The following is a 27815-nucleotide window of genomic DNA, read 5'->3' on the forward strand; positions in this document are numbered from 1 at the left end:
CTGCCAGCTCCTTGGAGATGGAGCAAGCACCCAGAGAAGTGTCTGTGTCTACATACGGATATCTAGACATACACAACAAGGAAGTACAAAACAAACACAGATTTGGGGGCAGTGAGGGAGCATTAAGACCAGGAGAGGCCTTGTGTGGGCTCTGAGCCCCCTCTGGCCCCCTCCCAGCTTTGCTTCTCCAAGCCCAGGGCTGGGCTTGGCTCCCTCTGCTGCTCAGGGCAATCCCTCCCAGGCCTCACTCAGTAGAAGGGAAGCTGCCGTTTGAACAGAGGGTTTCCTCCAGAATCCTGCCTGCTTTCCCCTGCTACTCCGAGGTGGCCTCGAGCAACCTCTGTGTGATGGGTAGATGAGAAACAACCACAGATCCAAGAGAAAATTTATTTTTGCATAGGCATAAATTAGAATCTGTCGATTAAAAAATAAAACTAAAGAATTAAACAGTAGCCTTTGTGATGGGGAAGAGCTAGGCCCCCATCTGTAGGTTCCTATGTAGGGCTGCTCAGATGCCAGCTTTCTGGGGAGGGGACAGAAGCAGAGGGAGCAGACTGGGCTGAGGGGAAGCTAGGGTCAGCCCTGCACCACTTGCTGCTCGCCCCTGAAATCTGCAGAAGAGTGGGTGCCCCTGCTGGCTTCAGGAACCAGTGACCAGCCCTGTGGTGTGAAGCCCTGCTTTCCCTCCTAATGGTAAGAGGCAGAAAGGACAGTGATGCCACTGTGGGGATCAGTGCTTGATAGCCCGTCCCCCCAAGCTGGGGATGGAGTGAATATCACCCTGGGCCCCAGGGGAGGCAGCCAGAAATGAAGCCCTTAGCTTTTCTATCTGATAACAAAGAGCCATGAAATATATCTATGTATAAATATAAATATATATCTATATACATAATACAATCGGCCCGCAGGGCCAAAGAATTTGCCCTTCCCCTCCCATCCCAGCCTTAACTCCAACAAGCTCCTCCCCCAACCCTATCCCAATAAACGTAACATCTGCCCATGTGCTAACCAAGCCAGAAAGGAACTAGAATCAGGGCCCAGAGCCAGCCTGATGAGCCTATTATGCCCTGTTTCCCTGCAGAGACACCTGGGGCAGGGCAGGTCCATCCCAGGGAGAGAGGGCAGCATTGGCTCAATGCCAACCCTAGATGGGGCCAGGGAAGGGCCCTTCTCAGCAGGATCCCAGCCAGTCTTCCTGCCTACCATGGTCCCAAAGGAGAGCCCACAGTGACTGAACTGCAGGTGAGAAGGTGGATGAAGGCATGGCCAGAGTGGAGAAGTACTGCCCTGGGTCTGGTACCAGGAACGTAAGGGAAGGCCCTCTCCCCATGGCCCTGGCTACATTCTGAGCCCCACTCCCTTCAGCATTATCTAATCCATGAGTAATGCTGTATCTAATACTGCCTTTCCCACACACTAGAAACCCTCCATTCCTCTCTAAATTAAGCCCCAATGGGTAAAAGGGGCCTCCCAGCCATGGCTATACCCTGTGGGGCACATAGTTTCTAAATGCCACCGCAGGTGATCTTGGGGGCAGAACATCCCCCAAATTGAGGCTGTTGGCTTTGTCAGAACAAAAAGCCCAGGGAACTGTGGTGCTTCAGATTTCAAAGACTGCCCCCATCATGCCCCATGGTGAAGAGAACCATGCACAGCCCCATGGACAGGGGCTTTAGCCACCCGCTGGGCATAACCAGGACAGACTGGCTACCAGTCTGCCCTTTTGAGGCACCCAATTTATCATGCCCTTAATACGCCAAATTCCTTGACCTAGACTCTAGGGCAAGGGAAGCCAAGGTGGCCTTAGCTGTGGTTCTGGTAAGACTGCTGCTGAGCATAGGAAAGCCCTCACTAATGTCCCAACCCACACCCCCACCATATAATACATAGCTCTATATACACCTCCTGGGGGTGGGCAGGGCCTGGCAGGGAGCTGGGCCACCTGACCCTCAAGAAGATGGGGAGTGAAACAGAAATCACTCAGCTGGTGGTCTCCCCCACATCAGAGAGAACCTGGTGGGGCAAGACTGCTCCACAGAGGTGAGCTCCCATCTTCTGTCTGTCTCTCCAGAAGCCACAGCGCCCATAAGGGATGAAGCGAGGGAGAGGGAGGAGAAGGTGGGGGTGCTGCTGCTGGTGGAGGGGAGGTGGCTGAAGGGGGAAGGGATGAAGGGCCCTGTGAGGGGCTAATTGGCAGGCCGCCCGTGGACCCGGAAACGGTAAATGCAGGTATACTCGGGGTGACCCCAGTTGCTCAAGATCCGAAGCTCGACTACCTGGTATGGGGCTGTGTCATTGCCCTGTGGGAAGAGGAGAAGGGGTCAGGAAGGCCCGAGATCCCTTGGTGGATGCCCTGACCCCAGAGCCCTTCTACTCCTGGCTTCCTTCAAAGAGCAGTGCTGAATTAAGCCACAACATTATCCCACAGGTTTTAAACAGAGCCACGGGGGCCTGGCTTGCACTGCAGTGTCCCCATGGCCAGCGACCCAGCCTCAAGATCACCAGCCTGCTGGGGTCATCGGGTGACTGCTGTGGGACTGGCCCTCCATACCTGAAAGTGGAAGGTCTGAATGGACTCCCCAGCGTTATCGTAGGTGAAGTGCCCGAGGGCCACCCCCTCCGACTGTGAATCTTCACTGAGCCCCTGCAGAAAAGGAAAAGCAAAGGGAAGGGTGGATGGACGGACGGATGGACGGATGGATGGGAAGGGTTGGAGGAAGGTCGTGCTGTTAGGACATGAATCCAGATCAATCCAGGGAGGTAAAGGAGGGGGAGGAGGTGGGGGGGGATGCACCAGGGAGAGCAAAAGGGAGAAAACAAAAGCCACTGTGATGTCTCCTTCCTTGGTCCCCTTACCTTCTAGCCTATCTCACTAATAGATGAATCCTTGCCCCGCCAAGCCCAAGCCTCCTCCTCAGCCTCTTCTCCTAAGCTGCCAAGCGGTTGGGGACAAACCACTTAACCAGGGGTGCCTCAGTTTCTTCATCTGTATCAGGATTGAGGTCCTGAAGTGCCCCTCTCCTTCCCTGCACGTTTCATCTCCTCTTGCTCCATCTTTTTGCCCAAATCCATTTCTTCCCTGAGGGGGTGACTCTGTGGGGAATGACCCAGCTCCCCCATGGGACTGCCCTGTATAAAAGGACCCTGAGGCAACACTGAAGTCTTGCTGCTCTCCTCTCCTGGCTCCTCTCTAAGAAGATGGGGAGAAGCAAAGGGCTGGCTGTGGAGTCGGGAGACCAGCCTCAACATCCCATCTGTAAAATGGGCACATCCTTCCATTCCTCACCTCACAATGCTGCCGTTCTAGAAAGGGGAGCTGCCAGGCTCAGATACTCACCAAGATGACAAAGTCCTTGGGAGCGCTGGGGATGTTGCTGACTGGGGACAGGGCTTTGGGCACGTGCTCTAAGGTGACAGCAGTGAGGTGGATGCGGGCAGACAATCGAACCACGGCAAAGCCCTGGGGGCCCCGGAATGCCCAGCAATTGCCAGGCTGGACGTCTGGCTGTGGGCAGAAGACAAGTCAGGTGAAAGGCGGACCCCATCGTGGGACCCTTCTGCCTTGAGAGCCCAACCCCACGGAGGAGGGCGGGAGATGGCAAGCAGAGAGCCAAGCTGGGGGACTTTTGTTCAGCCCTACCTGGAGGATGGCTCTTGGGGACTGGGAATGGTACCACAAGGGGATGCCAAACAGACTGAGAAGGGCTGTCCTGGTGTCATAGGTCTCTGAGCAGCGGGTACTGATGATGCTGGCCCCTGAAAGAGCAACAGGGAGATAAGGTGGGGGGGGAGGGCAGAGATGGCCTCAAGGCAAGGGGGCACTGCTGGGGCATTAGCCCTCCTAACTGCCTTGTTCCAGAAGGGGCATTCCAATTTTTCAATTCTTGTTGTCCCATAAAAGGCATCCTGACTTTCTAATCCATCATGTCCCAAGCCCTCTGGCTTTCTACAGGCCACCTACCAGAGGACTCCAGGGCGTAGTCCACCAGCCCGATGCGGTCCTCACTATAGCGCTTCAGGGCCTCATTCACAATCTGGTGCACTTCCTAAAAGACAGGCATGGACTCATGGACCAGGCCACCTGCAGCACCCATCCAGCCCTTGTTGGGGAGGGGCACGCGTGCTACCTGCTCAGCCAGGGCTTCTCCCTCCCGCCCAGGAGGCTCCTCTCAGGGCAAACCCATGACTCCCAACAGGCAGACAGGTGGAGCAGGCCTCACCTCCTCCGTCACCCCAGTCACTCCTTCCTTGCGAAGAGTCAGCCTCAGGCTGGCAGCAGCTTCACTGGAGGACTTGACCTGCCCCTCTGCCACCTGAGTGAGGATTCTGTACTCCAAGTCCCGAAGCTGGGCCTGCACCTCTTCTAGCTGAAGGAGCCCAGCCTGAGCACCTTTGTCTCGAAGAAGGAACTGAGTGATCCAGGCTGGGAACTGAGACTCCACCTAGAACCCACCAGAGGAGAGAGCTCAGCAGACACTTAGGAAACAGCAGAGGTGAGGAAGGAAGAGGGCATGGACAGGGGGCCTGGGCTGTCTAGAGACTCAGAGCTCAGGGCCAGCATGTGCCTGCCTGGGCAGGGAAGGGATTGTATGAGCCAAGTGACTGGCATTTCTCCACTGCTTTGTGGTCTGCAAACAGGATCTCCTCAACTCTCATCCCATTTGACAGATGTCCCCACCATGTGGACCTCCCTGGGCAGATGCCCGGGCAGCAGCAGCCCAGCTTCGATCAAGGGGCGTGCGTGGCCTAACCGGGGGACTGGAGTACTCACGTCACTGCGCAGGGCCGCCATCTTCTGTGGCCAAAGGTCTACTTGCTCTGCTACTGCAGCCTGTCTCTGGCTTAAGGCCGCCAGCTCCTGCCTCAGGCCAGCCAGCTGGGCCTCCACTATCTCCTTTAACGTGTCTTCCCGGAGGGCTTCTTGGGCCAAACTAGCCAGTGACAGAAGGAAAGGTCAAGGTCAGCCACTGGAGAGTCACAGAGGATGGAGTCAAGTGGAACCACTACCCAACGGAAAGAACAGAGCTGGAGACCTGGGTGCAGGCCTAAGCTGACATTTACTCCCTGCATGACACTTGGTATCTCATTTCCCTCCTGGGCCCCAGGACCCTCATCTGCTCTCTGAGGTCCTCACCAGCTGCGATCAATCCTATGGACATACTAACCCGAGTATTCTTGCCCTACTGACTCCCCAGAGAATCTCTGGTCTAGCTTTCTAGCCCTTCTTCCCTCATCAGTTTGGGGCCTTACCTCTGCCACTCTGTCTTGAGCTGGAGCACCGAGCTTTCCAGCTCCTATAAGGAAGAAGAGGACACAGTGAGACTGATGAAAACACTGACGTGCCACCGTGAGGACTTGTGGTCTCCTCTGGGTGGGCCCTCTGTCTGCTGAGGAGGATCCAAGTCTCTGCAAACTGCTGGGTTCTAGAAATCTTGACCTTGAGTCCAGGCTAGACCTTTCAGAGACTGGGCTTCTCTCCTACCATCCCACCAAGAGGAAGCATCTGAGAAAGACCCAAGCTCAGCTGCGATTAGGCATGAACCACTTTCCCCAGAGTGGTGAAGTCCCTTTTCGGTCCCCTGAAGAAAGTTTCAAACTCAGCTCTTAAGTCCCGTTCTTCTCATCAACATTCTTATCCCTCCCTAGTCTGCAGGCATGGATGTGCTTGGCACATGGGAGGGCTTCCAGATTGGAGCTGCAGGAGGCCTAGGTTTGTTTTAGGTCAGGGAGCTCCATGCTCATCCTTCAGACAAGGGGGTTCAGGGTCCTCAGGCAGCTCTGTGAGCAAGTGGCTACCTCTCAATGAGACTGGAGTCTTTATCAATCTATGATGCTCCCAGACAAGTAGGGAATCTGGCCAGAGCCCCATAGGCAAGTGCCAGCCCCCTGAGAGCAGCATTAACCTTTCAAAGATGCTGATGCAACCAAAAGCAACCTCCCCCAAGATGTCCACCCTCACTGTCTCTGCCTCCAGGAGCATCTGAGTTTCTGGATTACCTGGGATGCCCGAGTAATCTTCTTTATGGCGTTATCCAAATCTTGCCGATGTTCTGCCCTGAGAGTGGTGAGCGCTTCCTGGGAAGCACAGAAAAGGAGATGGGTGTTCACCAAGGCCCAGAGAACTTTGCAGGCTCTGACAAGCCCAGAGTACTACCTCATCTTAAGACCCCTGTGCTCCCCACTGGCCGGTCCTGGTGACCTGGTCTTAGGAGAGCAGGTGGGCAGCTCCTGCTTTCTCCTCACCTGGATGTGGGCAGTGGTGTCCCTGCGGAAGTCCTCCTTCAGGGTGGCTTCTCGTCGGCTCACCAGGCCCTCCAGGAGAGTCAGAGTGTCCTCGTGGCTCAGGCCTTTCCCACCTCCGCTCCCACTGGCTCCTTGCCGTAGCTCCAGGCGCTCCAGCCTGGTGGCCTCCTTCTGCCAATGGGCAGAGTATTCAGAAGCCAGAGTTTCCAGCCGCCTTTCCAGAGCATGAACCTTTGACAGGACACGCTGTTCAGCCTTGGAAACAAGAAGGAAAACACGCAAAGATGAAAAGTCTCTTAGGCGGAGGAACAAGGAACACTGGGCATCAGAGACTCCAGCATTTATTAAGCACCTACTGTGTGCCAGGCATAGGGCTGGGTGCTGGGAACACAAGGACCAAGAAGGAAACCTTTCTTACCCACCAGGAACTTCTGTCCTAATTGAGGAGACAAGAACATTCCACACCCCCAGGTACTGAACGACTGCATGTGTATTTCTTAGTTTCACATTTATGCCATTTATATTTTTGTATGCATTTTTGGTTTCCTCCATTAGAGTGTAAGTTCCCTGCAAACGGGAATTGTTTCATTCTTTGTACCTGTATCCCCTGGGCCAGGGCCTAGCACATAGTAAGAGCTTAATAAATGCCTGTGGGTCGACAGGTTGATTGGAAGAAAGGGCACCAGCTTGGAAGTGGAAAGGGAACGCAGAATGAATTCTCAGCATGGGGGTGGCCATTTTGGCAGGGTCACCGAGTGTGGAAGGAGGACTGAGGCCGGGCTAAGGCTGGAAAGACCCACTGGAGGTGAGGGGGAGCCCCAGCAGTTGGCTGAGGAGGGAAGTCATGTGGCCTGCTCTGTGCTTAAGGAAAGTTCCTGTGGGAACAGAGTGAAGGACAGACTGGAGGCAGCAAGGCCACTCAGGAGTCTGCTGCAGTGACCCAGGAGAGAGTGATGAGGGCTGGGGTGGCCAGGGTTATGAAGGTAGAAATGGCAAAGAAGCTAAGAGAGCTCATGGCAAAAGGCCGGGTTAGCGACCTCCCCAAGAGGTGCAAAGGAGGCCAAGCATGCAGAAGGTGCCCCCACCCCATGCCTTAGTATTTATACAGCACAGGGGCAGAGCCAAGATAGCAGAGGGAAGGTTGGCATTTTTGCTGAGTCCAGCCCACCTCCTCTCTAACCATCTAAAAAATATGACAGACCACATTCTCATCAGGAAAGCCAAGAAAAAGTGCCCGTGAGTCATTTTTCCAGCTCAGGGAAGCTTGAGAGTGCTGTGGACATGCGGGTGGGGACTAGCCAGGAGTCCAGCATAATAGCAGCTAGGATAGTGGGAAGAATCTCAGTGCCCAAGGACAGTAAAAGGGCTGGGACTGAACCCCTGGGCAGGGGCAGGTCCTGGGGGACCCTGTACTAGTGCCCCAGGAGTGGGGACAGCTGGCATCTTTGGAATACAGACATAGAGCAGAGAAGAGCAGTCACGAGTAAGCCAGTGAGCGAGGTTCTAGCTGAGCACTGACCAAGGAAGACATTTTGCAAACAGAGCTGTGGGCCTGAGCCCCACAGCACAGTGGGGTGCTCAGTGCTAACTTTTAGTCCTGCATGTAAGCCTACAGTGGGATACTTGGGGAAAGACACCCAGACACAAGGAGAGTCAATAAGCTTGGTTCCTCTGAACCTCAAAGTGGTCTGTGACTAAGTCCAATAACATCCTACAGAAACTCCACCACCCACAAGCCAGAAGACCCAAATCTGGGTCAGGAACTTGCACAGCTCAGACAAGGAGAGCAGTGAACAGATCACACCACTCTGGAAGCACTGAAACATTGCAGACTGAATTGAGAAAGCCCAGAGGTGAGCGGAGCCCAACACCAACATAGGCTGGAAGAATGAGTAAACCAAAATTAGAACCTGACCATAAAGGACTACTATGGCAACAGGGAAGCTCAAGACAGAAAGATAGAAGAAGACAATGACTTGAAAACATTTTTAAGCAAGGCCTCGAAGAAGAAGTCCAGATTGGACATGAGCTGAACAAAAATTCCTAGAAGAGCTAAAGAACAGGATAAAAATGAACAAAAAAAATGATTTTAAAAATCAAGAGTGGAAGAGGAGAAATTGAAAAAAAAAACCAATGCAAGAAAGATATGAAAAAAGAATGAATAGTTTGGTAAAAGAGACACAAAAGTACTGAAGAAAACTTCTTAAAAATTAGAACTGAGCAAACAGAAGCTAATAACTCTAGAAGACAAGAAAAAATAAAATCAATTTAAAAGAATGAAAAAAATAAGAGAAAATGTATAGTATCTCATAAAAAAAAAACCCACCAAAAAAAACCCAGTGACCTAGAAATGGATTGAGGAGAGATATTTTGAGAGTCATTGGACTATCTAAAATCCAAGAACAAAAAAAAGGGATTTACATAATATTTTAAGATATAAAGGAAAAATGTCCAGATGTCTTAGAACCAGAGGGCAAAGCAGAACTTGAAAGAATCCACAAATCATTTTCTGAAAGAAGCCCCAAAATGAAAACTCCCAGGAGTTGTACCAAATCCAGAGCTCCTAGGTTAAGGAGAAAATCCTGCAAACAGCCAGAGAGAAATAATCCAAATACTGTCAGGACACATGAGATTTAGTAGCTTCCACATTAAAGGAGTACAGGGCTTAGGATATGATATTCTGGAGTGCAAAAGATCTAGGACTAGAGCCAAGAATAAACTACCCAGCAAAACTGAGTATAATCCTATAGGAGAATATGGACACTTCATGAAATAGAGAACTTTCAAGCATTCCTGATGAAAAGACCCAAGTGGAATAGAAAATCTGACATTCAAACACAGGACTCAAGAGAAGCATAATAAGGTAAACATGGGTGAGAAATTGCAAGGCATTAAACAAGGGTAAATTGTCTACATGCCTTGTGTGGCAAGATGATACATGTACCCCTTCAGAATTTTATGATCACCAGGGGTCCTAGAGGCAATCTAATTAGATAGCGGCCTGTGTGACTCTATTATGTTGCGATGATCTCAAAAGAATGGAAGGGTAGGGAAGAGAAAGGCACTGGAAGGGGGAGGAGAGAAAGAATGGGGAAAATTATCTCATATAAATGGGGTGCACTAAGAAGAGTTCATACAACAGAAGGGACAGAAGAGGGGAACAGGCAACACTTGAACCTTATTCTCATCTGAACTGATTGAAAGAGGGAAGAATGTATATACACATACAATTAGATACGGAAATTAATCTTACCCAAGGGAAAATAGGAGGAAAAGGGTTTAAGAGAAAGGTGGGGGGGGGGGCGGAGAATAAGAGAGACGGTAGATTAAGGGAGGCAATAAGACTCGAAGAGGGGCCAGGATGAAAAATAAAAGGATACGTTTAAAAAAATAGGATGAAGCAAAATATACATTTAGCAGTTATAACTGTGAATGTGAATGGGATGAACTCACCCCCAAAATGGAAGAGTATAGTGGAATGGATTAGAAACTGGAATCCAACAATTATGTTATTTACAAGAAATATGCTTGAAACAGAAAGGTACACAAATAAAGGAGGAGATGGAGCAAAAGAATGGATCCTAAAGAATGGATGCATCAAAGAACAAATCATAGAAATGATCAATAATTTCACTAAAGATAATGACAACAATGACATAACAAAACTTTTGGAATGCAGCCAATGTAGTACTTAGCAGAAAATGTATATCTTGAAATGCTTACCCTGATCAAAAAAAGAAAAAAACAAGATTAAAGAATTGGTGATGCAACTAAAAAGATTAGAAAACCAACAAATTAATCCCTTCCCAATGAAACACTAAAAATGAAATCCTGAATCCAAGGAAAGATTAACAAAATTGAAAGAAAAAAACCCTACTGAACTAATAAAACTATAAGCTTAAAAAACCCAATTAAATAGATAAATCTTTGACTAATTTAATTTATAAAAAAGGAAGAAAACCAAATTACTAATATCAAAAAATGAAAAAAGTGAATTCACAATCAATGAAAACTGTTTGAAAAAATAGGTAAAGAGTCTTACCAAGTTTCTTCTATGACACAGATATGGTCTTGATATCCAAATCAAGGAGAGTCAACTCTCCCTGAGAAGGAAAACTATAGATCAATTTCACTAATGAATAATAATGAAAAAAACATACTAAGAAAGGACATTACAGGAATATATTGCAAAGATGATATACTGTGACCAGGCTGGATTTATACCAAGAACTTCGGGCTGGGTCAATTATTAGGAAAACTATAAACTGACTATACCAATAACAAAAACAACAAAATTCATATGATTTCAACAGATGCAGAAAAAGCTTTTGATAAAATGTAACACTCATTCCTGTTAAAAACACTAGAAAGCACAGGAATAAATGGAGTCTTCCTTAAAATGATAAGTATTACCTAACTAAACCCAAAAGCAAGCATGATTTGTAATGGGGATAAGCTAGATGCCTTTCCAATAAGATCAGGGTGAAAGAAGAATGTCCATTATCACCATTACTATTTAATATTGTACTAGATACAGCAATTGCTACATATAGCAATAAGGCAAGAAAAAGAAACTGAAGGGAAAAAATTGCAATGAGGAACCCAAACTATCCCTTTTTGTAGATGATATGATGGTTTACTGAGAGAACCCTAGATAGTCATCTAAAAAAAGTTAAAATAATTATTTACACAAAGTTGTAGGATATAAAATAAACCCATAAAAATCATCAGCATTTCTATATATCAGTCAACAAAATTCAGGAGGAAGAGATAGAAAGAGAAATTCCAGTGAAAATAACTTTGGTCAGTATACAGTACCTGGGAGTTTACTAGCCAAGAAACACAAAGGAACTATATGAACACAATTACAAAACATTCTTCACACACAGAGACAGATCTCAACAATTGGAGACATATACACTGCTAATGGGTAGGTCAAGCCAATAGAATAAAAATGACAATACTACCTAAATTAATTTACTTATTCAGTGCCATACCAAGTGAACTACTAAGAAATTTCTTTGGTAGCAAAGAACCAAAAACAAAGGGGAGTGGCTAAACCAAATGCGGCTTATGGAAATACAAGGAAATACTACTATGCTATAAGAAACCATGACTCTGCTTAATAAAGATAAACATGAGAAGACTTACACGAACCAGGACAAAGTGAAATAAATGAAGGAAGAGAACACGAAAAATAAGCACCACAGACAACCATGTAAATGGAAAGAACAGAATACTGTGAAAAGATCATGCCTACAGCTGGCCCAAAGATGACCAATGAGGACCAATGAGAAGTCTCCCTTCCCTTCTTTGCTGGGGTGGGAGACTAGTGGGATGGAACCTGCACATGACGCCGGACTGGGCTGCTAAGTCGGTTGGTTTTGCTGAACTCTTTCCTTCCTCTCTTTTTTTTAATTCTTTTGTTAAGGGGTGGCTCTGTGGGAGGGCGAGATGGGAAGGCTATATTGAAAAAGGTGGATGACATGAAAGCAAAAGCTAGTAACAAGTCTCTAAAGTCAGTGATTGTGTGTTTGTGGTGTGTGTATGTATGTATAAAGAGATATTTAATTCATAATTATTTTCACTAACAGATCACACAAGCTTTGCAGGGTTTGTCCAAATTACCTGCATCTCTTTCTGAGGAGAGAAGAGACACTGGGAAAGGTAGGTTGTGTATAAACAAAAGATATCCACAAAATTTTTGGACACAAAACAGCAAATACACAAAAACAATGAGGGGTCATAGAAAACTCTTTTCAGGCATTTGTGGACGGGGGTTAGACTTGTTTTGCTTGTCCCAGCTGGGCAAGGACAACTTCCTATCAAAGTGAGTCTCTAGAAGGGGAGGGGGCTGCCCTGGGAGGTTGAGGCCTCCGTTCTCAGGCCTGGGCTGAAGCAGGGTGGCTGAGGGCCCTTCCTGCTGTCTGCCATTTCACGAGGTCACTGTTTGCATTCTTTGGTCACCACCCTCTTCGCTTGTGCCAGTGGCCTGTCCTCAGACCCAGTGTTGCCTTTGGCTGCTGTGACTTCTTTGCTTGGCAAAGAGCCACCGGTCTCTTTCAGACTCAGCCTCCAGGCTTGCTGGCCGTGTTTTGGGGCAGCAGTCAAACATCCTTAGGAAACGATGCTATGAGTCAGTGTAACTTTTGTCCTTGCCTGAGTTGTTAACACATCTGAACAGGAAGGACTGGAGCTATTGGGACTGTATGGTGTCTTTTCCCCCCTTTTGTCTCCCCTTTCTTCTAATTTGCCCTTGATTCTGACCTTTGTTGGGCCCAGTCACTGATCTGATATCACTCTGATGCTCAAATGACTGATGTAACCAGCATTTCTTGTTCTGGGAAGATAATCCCTTTTGGTTTTTTGTAATGTCTTCTGGTGCTGACCATGTATCCTGTGTCTGGGGACTCTCTTACTGACAAAGAACATTTGTGTCTTCTTCCGTTGTGGAGTTAGTACAATTCCAATCAACAAACACCGATACACTCCTACTAAGTGTAAGAGGCTGTGCCGGGTGTTGGGGTCACAAGGACAAAAGGACCTTATCAGGTTCCTCATAGACTTTCTTTGCCCTCTGTAAAAATGGTGGCCTGTTTGTTTATGCTCATTGTGAGTATAACTTTGGGGCTTTCTTGTTGCCTTTAAAAATGTGATGAAATTGAAATTTTAAGGCTGATTTGCCTTCTCCAAGGAGAGCCTGTGAGTGATCATTCCACTGATTTTTTTCCTCCTCCCCCAGTTGAAAAAAAAATTCCTTGCAGCAAATATGAGAAGTCAGGCAAATCAAATTCTGATGCTGTCTATGTCCAAAATCATGGGCTTCCTTCTGCATCTGACATCCAGCACCTCACTGCTGCTGCTCTCCAGAGCCAGGTCCTTTATCCCACCACTCCATGTGGCCCCTCAGATTACAAAGGAAGAATGTCAACCACTTAAGTCAAGCTCATAGACGGTCTAAGGACTGAGGGAGACCTAGCACCCTCTGTGAGGTCACCTGACGCCTGTCCACAAAGAAGGTGACTGCAGGGGGCAAAGGTTGTTTAGTATTTTTACCTGTTTCTGAGGTCATCGTGACTCCAAAAATCCAATCACCTGGGTGGACAAGCTTCTGGTGGGCAGCCAACCTGATGTGCACACGACCTTCAAGTCTTCCCAGCTTGGTAAAGTCTGGTGGTGTGGGCTCCCCACCTTCCCCGGGTCCTCATGGTCACCACATTGTGTGATAAGGTGCTAGGGAAGGCCTTTTGGGGGAGGTGACTATGATTTCAATTTCAGGTAGGGAGGAAATGATGGGGCTTGAATTGCCCAAAGTCCCAAAGCTAGCAAAGGCTTTCTGACCCTGGCTCCCCAGGGCTCTGCCCTTCCAAGGTGAGAGTCTCCTTAGGTTGGTTTGGCTGCCTGTGAGCAGCCCTGGTGCAAAGTTTGATGAGTTCAGAGATGGAAATCTGTGCATAAACCAGGGTTACTAACTGAAGGCTTAATTATGGCCTGGATCTATATTCTCATCTCTTGCCCCACAGTGCTGATACTGGGAAGGGACTGTCACCACTGAGATGAATGCTATGTCTTCCGGAAGACACGTACGTGGTACCCAAACATCAAAGACAAAGAACTGGAAACTAAGGGACTACCCCCCAAGCTGGGCAAGAGCTGAACAAATTATGGTGTAGGGATTGAACAGAATCCTACTGTGCTCAAGAGGTGGTGCTCCAGGAAACCTGGGAAGACTTGTATGAACTGATGCAGAGAAAAGAGTGAGCAGAACCACAAAGACAAACAACTCAGAAAAACTTTGGAACTCTGATCGATACAGCAACCAACTACTCTTCTGGAAAATGATCCAACTTCTGACAGAGGGGATGGACTCAGGAGGCAGAAGGAGACATACATCTTTTAGACATGGCCAAGGAAGGACTGGTTTGCTTAACTCTGCATTATTTGTTACAAGTAGTTTGTTGTTCATTTTTCCAAATGGTTGAGAGGTGGGAAGGAAAGAAAATAGATTTTTGTTAATTAAAAAATGAAAAAAAAGCATCTTTCTATGGCTAATCGTGCTTCTCCCTCCTCTGAGGCCTCATGCTGCAGAGCCTGGGGTCTCAAAGACGGTACCGGGAGAGAACAGCATCTGGCAGCGCCAGGCCAGGGCAGCCTGAGGGTAGTGTGGCAATGCTCTGTGTGGCCCCCCTCCAATAAACACTGTGGCCAATGCCCTCTACTGCTTTACTCTCACTTGTCCTATTAGATCTTGTTTGTACTCAGTTGTCTCCTCATCACACTGTGAGCTCCTTGAGGGCAGGGACTGAGGGGTTGTTTGTTTGGTTTTGCCTTTCTTTGAATTCCCACAGCTTAGTGCATTGCCTTACACACAGCAGGCCATGCTTAATAAATGCTAGTTAATTGAGAAACACTGGGGTTGAGAGGAAAAAACTCGATTGTGAGAAGATTGTCTGCCTGTCCTGTGTTCCTGGCACTCACCTGGAAATATGGGGTGGATTCTCCTGATTCCCACACCTCCTCTCTCCTGCTGCTGCCCTTTGCTGCCCACCAGGAGAGCATAGCAGGGTGGAAGGTCTGTAATCCGTAGGGGTAGAAATACCAAGCACCTAGCACATGGGAGGAAAGGCTAATTAAGGCAGAGGCTAAGGCACCAGAAGGGCAAGAAGTCCAGCATGAGGACCTACATCTGGGCTGAGTCTGACAGTGTCACATCTGTGTGTGCTTGAACCTGAGCCCAAGGAAGGTAGATGTGCTATGGGCCCCATCATCTGAAAGGCTGTACGGCTAGAGCCCCTTCTACCCCGGGAGCCTTCTGGAAAGGATCCCCTCTCTTGTGATGCTCTCAGGAATCACTACACACTTTTGGATTATGGCAAAAATGAGGGATAAGCATAAGCTGGTGAGAGGACATGGAGACCGACCCCAGAAATCCTGCCTCCTGGTCCAAAGGCTGGTCCACACACAGCCCTGTCCCTTCTGAAGGAGAACTAGGATGCTCTCAAGAGATGCCACCTGAATACAGGTCCTGCTTGTGATGTCATCATGGCCAAGCTGAACTTTATGTCACAGTATGGGCTGAGTAATGTCATGGCTCCTGACCAAGAGTCCAGCCCTTCTGGGACCATCCAGGGAGGACCACCCTGTCCTCACCAATGAGAAAGGGCAAAGGCCTCTAGAGCTGAGATTGGCTGTGTCCTGCCCAGGTAACCAATTTGTGCCTGGCTCAGCTCCTCTACCAATTCCCCCACCCTCAAGTGCCTTGTCAGTGACCACCAAGGGGGCAGAAAAAACACTCATGTGAAGCCAACACTCTCAAGGTGGGCAGGCCAGCCACCCCGGCCATGCAGCATGAGTCTGGGAGGCTTGCATACAGAAGATGCACAATAAAGGTGTTGGATTGGATTGAGAGGAGAAGAAGAGACAGGACATCTCTCACATTTTAGGCACGAGAGCTTGCCCATGTGAGGCCTGGGCCCCTTTTCCCAGGGCTTTTGTCCTGTATCCCTAAAGGCTCCCCTTCAAAGCTCTGTCTTCCAAACTTTCCTTTGTTGGCCCTGCCCCCAAGCCCGTGTCCATCCCTCCTGCCAGGGATGCAGCAAGGCTCACCATAAGCCAGCGAAGCCAGAAGCACTAGCATCAAGAGAAACAGGAGCAACTTCTTCAGAGTCGAAAAGCTCCTGGATTTCATGGGGATGAAGAAGGAGATATTATTGCCTGCTCTTCCCCACCAGAGTCTCCTGTGAGACCCTCCCTGACCAAAAGGGTGTGCCCCTGCCTGGGGTGGCACAGATGGGGAGCACCTGGGTTTTATGGACAGCCCTCAAGCTAAAGTGGAAGGAGAAAGCTTGGTCTTTGTCAAATACATTAATGTTGTTATGAAAGGTGACAGGATGCCCTTGGACAGGGCGCTGGGATCTATCAGGAATGCGTTAATATGCCAGTGAATTAGCCGGCTTTCTTTTTGCTAAGTCGTTCCAGTGCTTGTAAAACTGGACTTGGAAGGAAAAAGCCTTGCTAAGGCTGACTGGTCACCCTTCACCTAGCCTGTGGCTCCAAGAATCCAGAGCAAGGGTGGGGAACCTGTAGCCTCGAGGTCACAAGTGGCCTTCTAGGTCCTCAAGTGCAGCCCTTTGACTGAATCCAGACTTCCTAGACTTTATAAAAGGATTTATTCTGTAAAACTTGGACTCAGTCAAAAGGCCTCACCCAAAGACCTAGAAGGCCAGATGTGGCCTTGAGGCCACAGGTTCCCCATGCCTGCTCTAGAGGCTCCTGGATGCAGCCTGGAAAGCTGGGCATGCTCTTCCACAGAGAAACTGCAGGAATGGCCTGGCTACCTGGAGGACTGGGAAGAGAAGTAGGGATTGTTCCTGGAAACTTGAAACCCTCAGACTAGCAAAGGAGAACCCACCAGACTCAGTTGAGATCAGAGGCAGGAACTACTGAGGAGAGAGCTCCTAAAGATCTCAGGAAGAGAGTAGCACCTGTACTCACAGCCAACCCACTTCCCTGACGAGCCAAGAGTAATGGGGGCTGGCGTGTGATGATAGCTCTGGAAGAGGGGAAGGCACACACAACCTACTTCTCCCATCACCTTCTTCAGTCTAGATACTCAATCAAGCCCTGATTGTTAGCTGACTCTCACGAGCAGGTTCGAGCTGGCTCTAGCACACCCCTGACCCTGACCTGACCCTCTGTCATAAGTTTATCATGTAAGTCTGAAAAAGCTGAAAACCAATAGGGCAAAGCCTATGGGGAATTTGAACTCAAGGACTGTGGAGCCCTTTGCAGCATGGGTTCTTTGATTCTGGCAGGCCCCAGGGAGGCCTCACTGACCTGGTTAAGACAAAGACGTCCAGAAGGGAGGCAGCTGTGGTCAGGCGGTACCAGGTGGTGCCAAGCCACCAGTAGAAAAGGCCAAAGAGCCAACCTGTAAAAGTCCCAGCAGAGGGATTCAAAGGCTTTGCCCTCCAAGCCTGTCCCACCCCAGAGCTAGCCCGGTACCAGCCTGCCAGCTCTGCAGCTGCTTCTTGCTTTTCTGCTCTTGGATCCTCCCAAGGCTCTCTCGCTGTGCCTGGGCATCCTTCCATAATAAGCCCGTCTCCTCACACTGTCCTAGAGTTAGTCCACCTGAGCCCAACGTGCCCCAGCATAGGAATGAGGAAGCTCTTAGAGGTCCACAGCAGGGACTGCCCTGGGCACTATGCCCCCACTCGCAGAACCCACCTGGAAAAGTGATGGCCATCCACAAGAAAGCGCCAAGTTGGGAGGCGGCGTTCCTTAATGTGGATGCTGAGCCAGGCTGGTCCATAAGTGCGTGCCCTGCAGGGAAGGGAAGAAATGAGGATTGACCCAGAAGGAGAGATGAGTGGGCCTCGGGCATCCCCCATTACCATGCTGAGGCTTGAGCCCTGCCACCCTCCACACCCCATCTGGAGCCAGACTGCAGAGCTCTCTCTTCCTCTTATCTGAGAGATTTATGTCTCTCGCCCCAGTGATGGGGTACCCTTTGAAGTAAGTGGGGCAGCGCCTGGGAGATGGGGCTCCGGGGGGAGGAAGTGGTACCTACCTGCATAGTCATCCTCAGAGGAGTATCCTGAGGACGATCCATAGGTGTCATAGGTGACTTTGCCCTCACTCAGTCCATTGACCTTGCTGCTCTCAGCATCCCCTGTGCCTCTCCTCCTCCTGACCAATAGGTCCCCACCTGTGCACAGAGAATGGGAGGTGCCTGATGAGCAGGTAGCTTGCAGCCATAGCAGCTGCCCAAGGTGGGATGCCTGGCAGAACTTTTCAGAACTCAGACATCTCACTCCTTTGGTGGGTTGAGGCCCACCTGGTCTAGGGCAGGGAGAGAGTTTTGCCCAAGGGCAAAATCTGGCCCACTTCCTACTTCCGTATGAGCTAAGAAAGGTTTTTATGTTTTTAAATATGATGAAACTTTATTTAAACATGTAAAGACCATTTTTAGCTCACTGGCTGTACAAAACCAGGTGGCCTTCTGCCTTAAGAGGCAGGGTTATTCTCTCAGGGATCTGTAAAAGTGCCATCTATGGGCTGAGGGGCTTCAGGATCTCAAATCTGGGAGAACTTAGGGAGATGAGCCAACCCAACCCAATCCAACCTTATTTTACAGATGAGGAAATGGAGGCCCAGGGAGGAATACGCTAACTCAAGACAGAGACATCTTTAGGAGAGGACCTTCTCTCCTTCTCCCCAGCCCAAGCCCCCAGGTTGGTAAAGCTCTGGGCAGAGCTCACCACGCTCACTCCAGTAGGCATCGCTGTCCAGCTGATCTTGTAGGATGGAGCTTCTGGCCACCGAGGCGGCTCGGGGGCTCCCTATGTAGGACTCGCTCACCACTGATTCACTGTAGTAGGTGGTGTGAGGATTGGAAGCAGGACCCAGGTGAGGGGCTGGTGAGAGGCGTTTCACATTGCTAGACTTCCTCCTCACAGTCCTGGGGGGCACCAAGCATGAAGAGCAAAGATAAGAGGGGGGGAAAGAGGAAGAATAAGAAAGGCAGGGAGGGAGAAAGGCCAGGAGGAGACAGAGACTTTCACAGGGACTTCCGGGATGAAAACAAATGACACCCAAAGCCCTCTTTTCCTGGTCTTATTCCTTAAACATGAAGAATTTTTAATGTCGGAGGCAGGACTGAACAGAGCCACAGCTCCCATGAGCCAGGGAGGGCCTCTTTCCAAATTAAACCACCATGACGAGGTATGAGAGGAGTTAACAGCCCCCTGGACCTGTCTCCTTGCCCACAAGCCCTTTACCCCGGTGGCTTCCTGTGCTCTTGCTGGGCCCTGCAGCTTACCCTAAGGAACCAAGGGCATTGGGGCTAGGGAGAAGAGATCCACGGCAGAGGGCGGCTGTTCCCTGCCCAGCTTCAAGCCTCAGAGTTTCCGGCCCTCTCAATGCTCAAAGTTGCCCCTCCCTAGTTCCTGTTCTAAGAGAGTGAAGGCAGCAGCAGCCCAGGTTGTGGTAGAAGGGGAAGAGGTAGTGCTGGGGACAGGAAATTCTCACATTTGTGGGGAAAGAAAGCAGCAGAGTGATGTCTCCACCAAAGATGGGGGCAAGAAAAAAGTGTGCATGAGGAAGCTGCCCAGGCCCTTGGATGTCCTGGGCAGCTGTGATCTAGAAGGCCGCTTAGGCTTGCTCTGGTGTAGCTTACCTGAGGGGACTGTCCTGGAAGGCAGTGTGCTGGCCAGCCACCAGGGAACTCCCCCCGCTGCTGCTGCTGCTGCTGCCTCCATCATCATCAACCTGGTAGTGACGGCTCAGGCGCTGACTGCGTCGAGACATCATCAAAATCTTTCACACTAGAATGATTCTAGAAATTCCTGAAAGAAGGAAAAAGAAATGAGAAGCAGTGCTTACTGACTGACTGATTTGATGTGATTTTCTGGAACCCCCTGAGAAGACACTGATGGGGGGCACCTTGAAGGGGAGGAACGAAATGCCCCAGACTTATTCCTCCGAAAGGGAACCTGGGCTGGGACAGTCAGGCGCTCTCCTGAAGTGTTTCTGAAGTGTCTCCAAGGCACATTGAGGATGGCTGCTCACCAGGGCCAAGCCCACCAGCTTCGTGCCTGAGCTCAGCCTGGCCCAGCCTGGCCACGATGTCTTCTCTCAAAAGCATCTTGCAGGTGGTTTCCCTGGTGCAGTGCTGCCTCACCTCCATTCTGGATCTCCCCCTTAGCATGTCTTTCTTGAATCTAGGATTTGGACACTCAGGTTGTAATTGTTCTCAGCTTCCTTCACAAACACACAATTTCCTTTTCCCAACAGACTGCAACTCTGAGGCAAAGGACCTCCTTCTCTTCCATGTCTTTGGTTCCCCCCATCCCCAACAGCACGTGGTTCTGTGATCTGTTCTGAAGGACTGATGGGGTCACATCCAGTAACTCTGTCCGGGTCCAAGCTAACCAGCGGATTCTAGCCCCGACACTTAGGCCATGTACTCTGTGAGTAACAGCCCTCAATGGACAGTTTTTTCATTTGCTCATCACAGCTATTAAGGATTAAGGATTATCGAACTCATTTTACACATTGAGTAAATGGACAAGTGGTAAGCTCCCAAGGGGCCACACCCCCAGGAAGAACCTCCAAGGCAGGCCCTGGGCCTTGCCATCCCCCTGCTCCCTCAGCTCCAACCTCAGCGCCTCCTCAGGGATTTCTAAATTGCCAAGGATTGCACGAGAAAGGCTTCAAGTACGGGGCGGGGGGAGGAGGGAGGGGCTGTCCCAGCCTTAGGAGAAACTAGTGTAATGAAGACCCTGAACTCAGTTTATAGACGAGACCAGCCTGTAGGGGATCTCAGCTTGGTTCCCCAGTCTGTCCATGCTACAAAACCATCTCTAATAACCCAACCTCAACTTTGGAGGGCCTGTGACCTCTGCCATAACCTGTATTCTGGGTGTTACTGCTTTTATTTAAAAGATACTTGCTTGGGTTGTGGGATACAGACCCCAACGTATGTCTCTGCCAGTTGTGAAAATGAGAAGGTTTGGCTGGCAGGGAGAGTTCTTACTAGACCTGTCCTGAAAAGCAAGAAGCCACATGTCTTCTTGGCCAAGGAGCCCCATTTGGTCGACCTGCTGGCTTCTCTGAAGATGGGCTGCCCACTTGGCAGGAAGGACAGGAAGAGGCAAATGGACAGTGGCCAAGGCAGGCAGCTGGCCTGATGCCCCCTTCTAAATTCCACCCCCATATGGTGATGAAGTCTGCCCCACTGGAGTCTTTGAATGCCCACCCACTCGGGCATCAACATCAGCTCTGGCCCTCCCTCCCCCATGCTGGGGTGGAGTCTTTCCCCGAGGCCTCAAACAAAGCAATACAGCTAGTAGTCAGTCTGCTGTGGATACAAACCTAACCACATCACAGTGGGGGCCTGAAAAGGTGGTATGGGCACCCCCAAATCGCCAAGAAAAGCCCCCAGCCTGCCAGGTAGTCTTACCTTCAGAATTCCAGTGTCATAAAGACAGAGAATCTAAGCTCCTGACTGTTCTGAATGCCACAGTAAAAGGGAAAGACCATTCCTACCCTCTGTCATCATCATCTAATCCCTGCCCTGCCTTCCTCCCTGTCAAAACCCCGCATATGCTTTGAAGAGCACAAAGCATGGTTCTCCAGCTGATCTAAAGGCTAGAAAAGGCTCCCTCTCTGCTTCTGCCTCCTAGGCTGACCCACAATCACAGAATACTAAAATTGACAGGGCCCTCCGAGATCACAGAGTCAGTCACGCTGCTGCCCCCCAATAAGGTGACGCTCATCAGAAAGAGCTCTCTGTTTTCATTTGAGAGGAGAAAAACAAAGCTTAGAAAGGTGTTGTCTCATCTGCGATCACATGCTTATGTCAGTGGCAGGGCCAGGATGGGGCTAGAACCTGAGGTGCCTGCCCCCCACATCCCGCTGCCCCCCTTCTCCTGACCCACCCCCTCCCCACTCCATCCTACTCCTCCAACTCTGCACACGAGAGCCGACTTCACCCTGAATCTCACATAGCCCACAGCCCCCTGAGGAATGTCTGGCCAACACACCGCCATCCCCCTCCTTCCTTCTCCCTTGAAACTTTACATGCTGCCCCTGCCAAGTGATTTTTATCTAAAGGCCACCTACTGCCTGCTTTGGCGGTCACTGACCCACAGGGATGGGTCCCTGTTGGCTCAGACCCGTGGACCTGCCCCCAGCTGTCAACAATTCGAAGGGGCAGAGGCGGACAGAATCTTCCAGGCTGCCCAGAGAAGGCTCAGGCAACTGGTACGGCTCCAACCACAAATACTGACTCTTTTCGAGAGCTCCAGCCTGGAGAAGCCTGGCTTTCCCTCCTCTGCCCAGGGATGGCCCACAACACCCACCACGGTCCTTTTCAGGAGCCACTAAGGCAAAGTAAAGGGGTCACTTGCACCTGCCCCGAGGGTGAGTTTGGCTCAGCTCTGCAGAGGAGGTCGGGGTAAGCGGGGGAAGGGGCCCCTGGCCCTTCTGCAGGAGGAGGGAGGAAGAGGCCTTGATGCCTTCCCTGGCAGGGATACCCAGTGAGCCGGGGCAGCCGGGCCTTCACCCTGGGAGGATCATCCCTGGACTGGGGCTGCCCCACATTAGAGGGTGAGCTGGAGGGCAGCGGGGCTCTGGCACTGGGAGGAGGAGTCCGGCCAAGACTGGGCATCAAGTGGGTGATGAGCCCCAGTCTGGTCAGCTAAGAGGGGCATGTGGGGCCAGGGGCCTGGGTGGGTCAGCCCTGGGCACGGGTCTGCTGCCAGCTCTCCTCCCCCCAAAACACACACACACCCCACTGGGAAAATCAGCACAACTTTGGCCCAGAGGAAGGTGGAAAGGCATGCCAGGCCTTGGCACTGGGAAGTGAGCCCTGGCCTGTGCAACTCCATTTTGGGGTTGTTTATGGGAAGGGAGATGAAGCAGGGGGGGCAACCAGGCCCGGCACTGAGGGTCTCCTCAGTCATGGATACCCACGGACGCTGGGGATTTTAGGGGGAGGTTAGGGGATGGACCAGAGGCAGCTGTGCCTGGGGGCAACTCTTGGGGGGCAGCTGTGCCCTGGCACAGTGAGGGCAGACAAGACGAGAGGCAGCCACTGTGCCCAGGTCTGGGGGACAGACAAGGGGAGGGGCAGCTGTGCCCTGGCACAGAGGAGGGCACCGTGCCCGCGCCCGGCGTCCCGGAGCCTCCCCCTCCCCCCTTCTCTCCCGCCCCGGTACCTGCGGAGACGGCTCCGTCCCTCCCCCGCCCGCCGCGTCCTCGTCCCTTGGCCGCTACCGGGGGAACGCGGGGGGAACGCGGGGCGCGCGCACGAGGGGGCGCGAGGACAAAGCGGGCGCGAGCTGGGGCGAGGGGCGCGCGCGGGGAACGGCTCCGCGCAGCTCCGGGGGCGCCTCCGTTCTGCCGGGTCCGCCTCTGGTCAGCGCAGACAGGCCGAGGCGAGGCCACCGCCCCTGGGGCCCGGCCACGCCCCCCGCGCGCTCATTGGGCGGTTTGAACAAAAAGGGGCGCGGATGGCCCCGCCCTCCACCGAAACGGCCACTCGGAGCACGAGGGTGCGCCCCGCCCCCTCGTCCGCTCCCGCCCCCCCGCCCCCACCCCGTGGTCCTTGCCCCTTTCCCTCTCTCCCCTTCCCCCTCTCCTCTCTTCCATCTCTCCCCTCCCCGTCGCCTTCTAGTCCTCCACCCGCCCCTCCAGGCCCCGCCCTTCTTTGGCCTACCTCCTCCCCTCCAGCCCTTCCCCTTGATTTTCCCCCTTCCCCACCTCCCTTCCCCTCCTCCTCTTCCTCTTCTCTCCCCTCCCGCTCCTCCTCTCCCCCCTCCCCTTCCCCTTCCCCTTCTCCCCTCCCTTCTCCTACACCCCCTCTCCACCTTAGTCCTCCATCTCGCCTCCCCTTCATGGTCCCCCCACCCTCCATTCTCTTCTCCCCCTTAGCCTTCCCTCCCACCTCCCCTCCTCCTCTCTTCTCTCTTCCCCTCTTTTTCCCTCCCCTTCTCCCCTCCTTTCTCCTCCTCTCCCCTCCCCTCTCCTCCTCTAGTCCTCAGTGCCCCCCCATGGTCCCCCAACCTCCCTCCTCTTTTCCCCCACAGCCTTCCCTCCCTCCTCTCCATTCCCTTCCCCGAGTCTCCTCCCCCTTCCTTCTCCTCCTACTCCCCTCCCCTCCATAGTTCCCCCCACCCTCCCTTCTCTTCTCCCCCTTAGCCTTCCCTCCCCCATCTCCCTCCCCTCCCCCCTGTCCCTCTCCTCCCCCTCCTTCCTTCCATCCCCTCTCTCCCTCCCCTCCCTTCTCTCCACCTTCTTACTCTTCTTTCTCCTCCTTGTGTCCTGGTCCAGTCCTCCCTCCCCTTACCTCTGTCCCTCCCTTCCCTCCCCTGTCTCCCTCCTCTCCCCCTCCTTCCTCCCCTCCAGCCCCTCTCTCCCACCGCTGTCTCCCTCCCCTCCCTTCTCTCCACCTTCCTCTTACTCTTTCTCATCCTTATGTCCCAGGCCAGTCCTCCCTCATCCCCTCCATTCCTTCCTCCTCTCCTCCCTCCCTCTCCGCTTCTCCCCGTTCCTCCCATTCCCCCAGGGCTGGCATCCCTGGCTTAGTCAGCCTGGGCAAGGCAGGGGAAGGATGCTGTCAGGCTTCGGGCCATTTCCAGACTCTCCCCTCCAGCCTCCTCCTTTGCGGAGCTGTTTCAAAACAGCATCCCCTCCTCCCCATCCCCACCGAAGCGGGAGAACAGGATGCAGGAGAGGCGTCGGGCTGCCCACCCCAAAGGGAGCAGGGGCGAGGGGGCAAACAGGAAGACCCCCCCACACACACATGCTGGCTAGCTGGCCCTGGGCCTCACCACCTCTGGCCTCAGTTTCCTCAGCTGTAAAGTGGGCATCATCATGGCGCCCACCTCCCAATGTCCGTAAAGGCCTTCAATAATGCTCGTTCCTTCCTCCAGCGACTCCCCAGTCAGTGCCGGCTGCTTTCTAGGAAACATATCGTGTGCCAGGAAAAAAAGGCTGGATTTGGAGTCAGGGGCCCTGGGTTTGAAGGCTGGCTCGGCTCTTCACCGCTCGGTGGGTCACATCAACCCTCGGTGCCTCGGTTTCCCCCTTTGTTAAATGACCGAGTCAGGCTGAAGGACAACAACCACCTTTAGCTTCCCTTCAGTTCTAAGTCTCAATTAAATGACCTAAGGCACTAGGGCCTTACCGATGTCAAAGAGGACGTGAGCTTCTGTAGTCCCGGCATTTGCCTCCTTGCCCTTTCTCGGAGCTCTCCAGACCTCTCCACCGCAGCCACTACGACTTGCCAAGTGCCGGTTCGATTTCCCCCGCTTTGTTCACGCTTCCTCTCCGCTTGGGGCACCCCCCCACCCGCTCCGGCCTTGCCTGCCCTGGGGGCCACAGCTCGGACCACGAAGCCCAGCTCTGATACCCATTCTTCAGTCCCTCACCAACTCCACTCAGCCCAACATACACTAGGCACCTGCTAGGCCCAGGGCACTGTGCTAGGAACGCAAGGAGAAGGGTGTGGAGATTAAAAAAAAGGCTCGATCTCTGCCCTCAAAGAGCTGACATTCTATCGGGGGAGGGGCAGAGGGAGCCAGGCTTGACTAGTGTGCAGATTCGGGGTGACGGGAGGAAAGATTCAGCTGAAGGACCTTCGGAACGTTTAAGAAGATGGAGGAAGCCCCTAAGAACAGGAGAAATCTGTCCCGAACCCGTGGAGGCATCTCGGCTGCTGAGCCCAAAGGAAGCCAAGGATTCTGGAAGGTTTCTTCCAGGCCTGGAGACAGTTGGCCAGTAAACATCTATTAAGCGCCTACTATTTGCTGTACTAAGTGCTGGAGGTCTGTGAGGAAGTAGGAAGTGGAGCATTAAGTATGGAGCTCACATTTGGAGCTTCAGAAGTCATGTAGTTCCTCATTTCACAGGGGAGGAAACTGAGGCCTAGGGAAGGGCCCATTGTCACAGAGGGGGAGGCAGAATTTAAACAAAACTCAGGCAGGTTCTCTGATTCCAAATGCAGTGCTCTGTCTAAAGTTCTGCTAGACTTAGTCAGAGGCCAGTCCTGGGTTCGGATTCTAAGCATTCTAATACAACAATAATTTCTCTCTCCCTCTCCCCCCCATCTTTCATTCTTCTCCCTTGTCTTTTTGCACTGTTTCTTTCTTCTCTCTCTCTCTCTCTCTCTCTCTCTCTCTCTCTCTCTCTCTCTCTCTCTCTCTCTCCTTCCCTCCCTTCTGTGTTTTGTCCTCTCTTCTCTTTCCTTCTCCTTCTCTGTCCCTTTTCCTATCATGGTGTCTTTGCGTTAACCATTCCCCAAGCTGAGGATGCCCTGTCAGTTTCCCTGGCTTCTTTCAAGACTCAGCTTAAATCCCACCTCCCTGGTCCCCATCCCCGCCTTAGAGCCTTCCTTGCTGAGATTACCTTCTTCCTAACTTTGTTTAGAACCAATATGCACTTAGCTGTTTACATGCTGCTTTCCCCATTAAACTCCCTTCAAGAGTGGGATTTTTGATTTCTTCCCACCAAATCCCCAGCACTGTGCACATTTCATGGTGATGGGGGGCGTGGGTGCTTGTGCTTGGACCCCAATTTTAGGATCACATTTCTCCCTAGCCTCAAAACACTATCCCTGACAGTTTTTTCCCCAGCCCAAGGACACGATGCCTAGCAATAGCATGAGTGGGCCCCAGTAAGACAAACTATCTTTCCCCCATCACAAGAACACACTGACCTCTGAAGAAATTCTCTTGTAAAAACAGGCCAATCTTGTAACCACAGAATTATCACGTATTGATTCCCACAGTTATCGTATACAATCCAGAGGTCAAGCTACAGACATCAACTCTCAAAGCTATCTTGCTACAGATGGAACAGACCAAAAGTACACCCCCGAGAAACCCCTTCCCCTGGTTTCCAGGAGCGACCGAGGTTGTAAGTTATCACCTAATTAGCGTATCTGCCAGATAATCGGCTACTTTTCCTATAGAAGCTTTAGCATCACTCCTGTTAGATTGCCCGTTCCTTAAGAACTCTTGCTGGCTGAAAGGCGTAACGATAAATCTTTGCCACTTTGACTTAAAGAATGCTTGAGTTCGTGAATTCATTCCAGACGACCCTGTTCAGCACTCCGGTACTCGAGGGGTCCCTGAATTCCCCCCTCAAACTGAATCAATGGCACATAGGGATCATTAAACAGAAACCCTCTTTGACTGACAGACGAATGCAAAGTAGTGATGCACGTCTGTGTGGACACGTATGATTTATTTAACCTACAGAAGGTATGTTTTCCTATTTACAGTGTTGACTAACGATTCATATTTCATTGGAGACAAAGGAAGACAGAAATGCCAACGCTTGGCAGGCAGATGGATTCCTGGGATCCCTTGCCGTCTGAGGAAATGGAGGGAGCGTCGGCTTTGGGGCCAGAGGACCTGGGTTCGAAGCCGCCGCTGCTGCTCTGGGTGACCTTGGGTAACTGTCCCTTAATATCTCTGGGTCTCAGTTTTCCCATCTGCAGATTGAAGTGCAACCAGGCACGGTGCTAGGTGGGTCTAAAGACAAAAGCAAGTCCGGGCGCCTGCCCTCAGAGACCTTACTTTCTCCTGGAGGGAAACAATACTTCCAGGATAAAAAGTGATTTTTCTGTCTTCTGTCCACCTACATCATTTTGTAGCCCTTACGGCCTTTCACATTCTGTCTTGGACTGTTTTGAGCGCAGTGTACCAGACTGGAAGCTTCTGGGGGGCAGGTACTGGGTTGGGTCTTTGTGTCTTTCATTAAAAGCAAGGTCTTGTACTAAATACTAAAATACTAGGTACTAAATCTTTGTAGAATGAATGAATATTGAGTGGCTTCAAGCTCAGAAGGCCACTGAACCATCCACTGTCCATCTCTACTGGGAGGATCCCATCAGCCTGACTCTTGAATCAATCACCCTCAAAGCTACAGAGTCCCAGGATCCTTCCTCCATCCCTGAGCTGAGGCAGTTCCTGAGGTTGGGACGGACCTTCCCTGGGGCAAAGGGAGGAGAGGTAGAGACCGTGCTTTGCGCCTGGAAGGCCAGGTTTGCCATTTGGACCACC

At 51.4% G+C, this 27815-nt stretch overlaps 1 protein-coding gene and 1 long non-coding RNA gene across 3 annotated transcripts; one reads left to right on the plus strand and one right to left on the minus strand.

The window, feature by feature from the left end:
- Window positions 1–373: 373 nt before the first annotated feature.
- SUN2 (Sad1 and UNC84 domain containing 2) lies at window positions 374–23169 on the minus strand. 2 transcript variants are annotated; one of them, XM_036759339.1, is made up of 18 exons: window positions 22965–23169; window positions 19421–19589; window positions 18504–18703; window positions 17813–17950; window positions 17470–17565; window positions 17080–17173; window positions 15850–15920; window positions 14722–14849; window positions 6244–6498; window positions 5998–6075; window positions 5251–5294; window positions 4772–4931; window positions 4221–4442; window positions 3962–4046; window positions 3641–3756; window positions 3338–3505; window positions 2552–2644; window positions 374–2300 (listed from the first exon to the last, which is right to left on the minus strand). In XM_036759339.1, exons 2-18 carry the CDS (start codon window positions 19552–19554, stop codon window positions 2187–2189), a joined length of 2196 nt encoding a protein of 731 aa, XP_036615234.1. In that variant the 5' UTR covers window positions 19555–19589; window positions 22965–23169; the 3' UTR covers window positions 374–2186. The 2 variants fall into 2 exon arrangements, with proteins under 2 accessions (XP_036615234.1, XP_036615235.1); XM_036759340.1 differs by having other exon boundaries at window positions 18513–18703; window positions 22965–23082.
- Window positions 21934–27555, plus strand: LOC118850134. The gene is made up of 3 exons (XR_005010454.1): window positions 21934–22167; window positions 26537–26664; window positions 27032–27555. It is a non-coding gene; the product is annotated as an uncharacterized LOC118850134 (long non-coding RNA).
- The last annotated feature ends 260 nt before the right edge of the window (window positions 27556–27815 follow it).

The sequence above is a fragment of the Trichosurus vulpecula genome, chromosome 5, assembly GCF_011100635.1.
Source record: "Trichosurus vulpecula isolate mTriVul1 chromosome 5, mTriVul1.pri, whole genome shotgun sequence".
NCBI lineage: Eukaryota > Metazoa > Chordata > Mammalia > Diprotodontia > Phalangeridae > Trichosurus > Trichosurus vulpecula.